Below are 6,000 nucleotides of genomic sequence, written 5' to 3'. Positions count from 1 at the left end.
TTACCCAACAGCACGTCTTTCAGTGGGAGGAAACTGGAGCTTCGGAGGAAAGCCACGCAGGCACGGGGAGAACGTGCACAGACAGTGACCCAAGCCAGGAATCGAACCTGGGATCCTGGCGCTGTGAAGCAACAGTACTAACCACTGTGCTACCATACCGCCCTATAAAGATAAAGTATGATTAAAGGGGCTCTGCAGGGGGGGTGTTGAGAGAATGTGGGGGATGTTTGTGACCTTGTATGAGGAGCAGTTAGCCGCAAGGGGGGGGTGGGGGTGAAAAAGGGAAAACATTTGTACTGACTGTATAGTTGATTGCTGGGAAGTATGTTTCCCGAGTGTTTATTTGCTTTAACCTGTTTTGATACATGCTTGTAATTAAACACATTTTTAAAAAAAGATAACCAATAACGGTTATGACAGCTATCCAATCTATCACTCTGTTCTGGGAGAATTTGTGACTTTTCAGAATTGGAAATCGTGCATCTATGTATCTTTTAATGATTTCAAGTGAACTGGTAAACAGATATTTTTTCAAAAGAGGGAAGTGTGAAGTAAGTTTGTTTTAATGCTCTAATACTGAAAGAAATGAATTTGCTCCTTAATTATCTCAATACACTTCATGCTGGTTTAAAAATAAAACCAAAAACAGCAGACAATTAATATAGATTAAATTTAATAGGAACAAATTGAGCCTACATATGTCAGGAAATGTAAACTATACAAAATAATGCACAAAACCCAAAGTTTAAAATGAAATACTGAAATACGTCTCTTAGGATGGCTGGTAATGTAATTTTTGAAGTGTTACTCAGTTTACATTAATAAGATATTACTGTCTGTATTTATAATCATTAATCAATTACATATTTAGGACCAATGTAGTAAAGAAAAATATTTCGGATAGTCCCAAAGTCATTAGATGTCCATCAGAGAGTGCCAGAAAATAAAACACGAATTCCCAGCAATTCAACATAAATCAATCTTACATCAGTGAGAATAATCTCAACTTGTGAAAAACAAAAAATGACATGTTGACTATCACCAGTGAATATAAAAATTAATGTTCAGTACTTACCTCATACCGTCATTGGTCTTGGAGTAAAATGCAAATTAAGAGATGTCTTGCTTTACCAGTTTATATTTCACAGATGAAAAAACCATTACTACGGGTTTATTACATAAAACATTTTATTTCAGAATCTAGTCTCAGGATGATAGAAAATTCATTAGCACAGTAGATATGTTAATTAGTCTACAAAAATGAATAAAATACAGTACAACAGAACAATCACATTTATATTAACCCAATTTGGGTTTGTACATTTCAAACATTACATTTGCTGATCATAATGATATATATTGTGAAATACATCATTATGAGAGTTATACGGAAACTTTCTAAATCAAACTTTCAGTTAAAAATACAATTCTCATTTGTCTTGGAGTCCAGCTGAAACCCAGAAAGTGATTTTCTTCTGCACTTGAGACAACAACTGACGAGGTAACCATGGAAGCTGATTTTGTAAAATTGTGGAATTTTTGGCAATGCAATCTAAGCACAACCTACAGAGGGAAAAAAGTCCATCAGCCAACATAATTTATATCTTCACGACAAAAATATTACCTCGACTCTGGTCTCAGATTAAAAACATTGGGCTGGATTCTTCTCAGCCCCGCGGCAAAATCGCGTTTGGCACGGGGGCAGATAATCAACTTTCACGCCGAAATCGGGCCCGCCGATTCTCCGGGACCCAAGAATCGGCGTGATCACGGAGTACACGCGGCTGGGGGGCCATTGCCAGAGGCCCACCCAGCGATCCTCCGCTCCCAGCCGGCCGGGTTCCCTACAGCGTGGTTGTAACTTTCGGGAACCTCGTGTGGCGGCTGCGGTCTCAGTCCACGGCCGTCTTGGTGGGGGCGTGGGGAGGATCGGCCACCGGTCGGATGGCTGGCCGGTCGGATGCAAGGGCACACGGCCGATTTTGGGGGGGCTACATTTCGGAGCTGCCTCCGCGGTCCAAGTCTGCCATGGCCCTCGGCACAGCCGCTGGAAGCCACTGCTGTCCACATGTGCGGAGTCGAAATCGGAAGTGCGGGGGCTCGTATCCCCAGCTAAAGCTGCGGTAATCACTCCGGGTCCCTGCTAGCCCCCTGAAGGTGACTGAATTAGCTTTTTTTTGAGGGTGTGCGTGGGGAGTAGCCAGCTTACGCCAGCGTGGGGACGTAGTCCAATTTTGGGAGAATCCAGCCCATTGTCATTAAATACGCTTAGTTTGGCAGAGATCATTATTTGATTCAATTTGATTCAATCCTCAATCACCAAGGAGTTGCCCAACCATAGTTTCTTCAAACTAGAATATAAACAGTCATGTTCCTGATTTATTGTCCAATGACAGCTCTGTGAAGATAGAATCTGGCTCACCTGTGATGAAAGTCAAGCAAATAGCACTCACTAACCGAATGTGTACATAAGGTACATCTACATGAAGTTTCCATGCATTTCAAAGCAAACTGTACTCTGCATAACAACTTTTGTGGAATGAATAATCCACTCAAGAGATAAAAGCTGCTTTCATGCTCTGAAGTATCCTTCATTTGACCTCATCAGCTGTAGACTTAACCTCCAGCCAGCTGCTTCCCATGTCATTTCCACCTTTCATCCAGTGCACTGTCCTTAAAATTGTTTTCTAAATCTCCTGGGGGGTGGGGGTGTATTTTACTGTGCTGAAGCTTGCCAGGATGAGATTGAGTGATACGTGTGCTGAGAGATGCATGGGTGCACTTGGGTTACTAGCCTCTGATTACTCGGTTTCTTCTCCTACACCTGCAGAAATAAAGAGAGAAATTTGTTGCCAACATGTTGTCATTTCATTTTGATCCCAAGCACTCTGGGTATCGTGACCGTGCTGATTGATTCATAGCATCAGAGTTCAAAACTGAATAATTAAAGTAAAATAAATGTGGTACAAACCGATTTAGAGTCGAGCCTTTTACATTCCCATCTCATGCCTGATTTTTAATGTCCTGCTCTTGTATTTCGATGGTCTGCCTCTTAAAAATGAGAGATGATGCTGCTTGGTTTGTCCACCTCTTCCCCCTTTTGTTTTGAGCTATTTTTTCCTACAAAAGCTGAAGTGCACATCAATAACAAAAATTTGACAAATGTTCTGAAACATTTGTAACAAGGAAGGCAATCACAAGCTTCATTCATGTACTGTGCACAGAAAGAATTGTCAGGAGTTTTAATATTAACATTCATACTAAAACGTTGATGGTGAGGGAAGAAAATGCTTGTATATTTTCAATGCACCCTAATGGCAAACCATAGGAAGCTAGACAAATAATGAATGTATGGGTAGAAGGAAAGACATTACTATTTTCTCTACTGTAGAACTATATGGTCACAGTGCAATCTCCAAGCCTGTCATTTCTGGCAATTTAATTGGATGTTTTCCGGCAGATTAAATCAACTTGATTGGCCACTTCTCACAAAGCCCTCAGGTTCTATAGCCAGTGGGGGATAAACATGATGACGTTTGTGCCTGCTGCAACAATCTTTCACCAGGCTTTCCTTTTAAGTGGAGTCCCTGCTGCTGAACATTTTCTCCAGCTGCAGTCATTGCCAGAAGCTCCATTCAAAATATCGCATTCCGCTTTAAGCTGGCTACTCTTGACAATTTCAAAATTGTCTGAAATAAGATGCTATTGGAGAAATTAGCTGAACCCAGAATAACCAGGCTCAGGAGTTCAAATAGGGACCAGCTAACTTTTGGACTTAATTTGGACCATGAAAACTGGTTCCCAATAAATTTAGATCAATACAATGCAAGTTTGGATCAGACAGATGAATGCATTCTCCAATCCGTAATGTTTGACCTTTGAGTGCAAAGTGTGTGCTTCCAAACATGAAATTAGTGAACATATTATGCCAGATCTCCACTCATTCTGGTTTTCAACTCTGATCTGAGTTTTATTCATCTAGGAATTTCACAAGTAAATTATTCCAATACGCCAGCAAGTGAACTTCAATATCATGCTTGTCCAAAAGAAAATTATACGTTACCCTCCCCTTCAAACAGCTACTCTGAACGTTGTTTTGCCTTGAAACACGACCACTATTTTCCATTTTTCAAATCTCATGTTCACCACGTTTTAATGATAATGTTACAAAAAAGATATAAAGTCAAAGGAAATGAACAAATTTACCTGAAAAGTGAATAGGGCTGCGTTTGAAAGATCAGCACATCATTACAGTGACCCTAGTTTTTAAAACAGAAATAAATAAAATTTGTAGCACACTTTAAATCATGCCCACCTCCACTGAACAGTTCTGAAAACTAAAATTGCCTAATGGTTTGATGAGAACATAAACCAATTCTATATTTCCATTATCCAAATTCCTTCTAATTTTTCTTGAAGGATTATCCAAGATGAAAATGCAGTTTGATGCGCTGCATCTGAGCAAAACTATTTTTCTGGTCCCAGGAAATAGAAATAAAATCATTTTTAATTTTATTCAAAAAGGCAGAAAACATTTTGAGGAAAAGATATAGGATTATATAATAAAATATGGAAGATAAAAGGTGTTTAAAAAATGTATAAAATTGTCATTTACAAAATATATTTCATAACTTTTTCCTCAGATTTCCAATTTCCACCCCTACAATTCTTTATTTAATTTGGATAGTAAGATAATCTACGGTGTGAATCAATGGTACAAATTTTTCACTAACAAGACAGGAGTGGTTTTCCATTTCTAGCCATCTAAAAATAAGTTTGCAGGTAATGCTGCTGCATTAATCCATGGTTTGGTTTTCTTGCTGCATGCTTCTTGCAATCTACTACATCTATTAGGAATAGAACTTTTGTTTTCACCCTATCATGATTATTACGGGCCAGGGTTTAGAGAACCCCAAAGTGTATCATGGAGTTCGCCTGACCTATAACTTTAAATAGATTTTGGTTATGGGGAGCACAAGGGCCCACTTTACAGGTGTAATTCAACAAAGATCTGAGTATTTTCAAACAAATAAAACAATGTTTATTCTATGAAATCCAGTTAACACTTTATAAACCCACAGTAAACATCTTAACAACTATCAACACCAATACTCCCCACAGATACAATATTCTATAAGTAACCCGTAATCTTTCCTTGCAACATCCATAAGGCAAATACCCTCTTTAACACAGAGATCAGATTCAAATTCTCTACTGAGAGCAGTTATCACTTTGAAATCCTCAAATGATCTGGAGAGTCTTTAGATTGCAGAGATCCTTATACAGCTCCTTGCTTTGCCTGCAGCTATCCAGCTCTGAAAACGAAAGTAAAACCCGCAGACACCAGCCAGCTTTTGTTCAAAGCAAAAGTAAAAGCAGACAGACAGCCCAGCACCACCCACTCTCTGAATCACTGCAGCCATTTTACAAACACCCATTTCTTAAAGGTACACCAACTACAGCTATTTGATAAACACCCATTTCTTAAAAGTACTCTCACATGACTTGATTAAATCAGTCAGTTATTTTATCAGAATTCAGTCAAGCTGCTAGTGCTACTGATGAGGTAGCTTATTCAAGCCGTGTTCGATGCTTAAAATTGTTTTAAAAGATGTTACTGTTGCATCAATTTCCAGACTTCGAATTTCCAAGTTACATGTAATAAAAATTCCCACCTTCAGAGTGGATAGCATCATCACAGGGGCACAGGAAAATACGTGTTTAAATAAGGGAAAAAAGAAAACAGCCACAAATTTCAGTTTGCCTTGAATATTCTCTCAGGTACTGTGTTGCTGGTCGCTTCCATGAGTAGACTGGGTGTTTCTGGATTGAGTGTACCTTCCTACCCAATACCAAAATATTTAATCATATAACCCAGGAATGTTATAACAGGATGCTGATGTAATGAAAATTGAAATATTGAGCACGTTCCCAATATTTCTGAAGGTGAATGGAAACAGAGACAAGGCAGCTAGTTTATTTTACAAACATTAAGTCAGT

At 38.9% G+C, this 6,000-nt stretch overlaps 1 protein-coding gene across 1 annotated transcript in view; it reads right to left on the bottom strand.

The window, feature by feature from the left end:
- Positions 1 to 660: 660 nt before the first annotated feature.
- The window catches only part of LOC119952876 (kelch domain-containing protein 1), a 130,046-nt gene continuing 124,706 nt past the window's right edge, over positions 661 to 6,000 (bottom strand). Inside the window, 2 exon segments of the mRNA XM_038776476.1 lie at positions 661 to 1,563; positions 4,207 to 4,259. Coding sequence (XP_038632404.1) covers positions 1,431 to 1,563; positions 4,207 to 4,259 — 186 coding nt within the window. The 3' untranslated portion in view covers positions 661 to 1,430.

Source organism: Scyliorhinus canicula, chromosome 2, assembly GCF_902713615.1.
Source record: "Scyliorhinus canicula chromosome 2, sScyCan1.1, whole genome shotgun sequence".
NCBI classification, from domain to species: domain Eukaryota; kingdom Metazoa; phylum Chordata; class Chondrichthyes; order Carcharhiniformes; family Scyliorhinidae; genus Scyliorhinus; species Scyliorhinus canicula.
The sequence above is the reverse complement of the archived record's forward strand: the minus strand, read 5'-3'. Positions and strand labels throughout refer to the sequence as shown.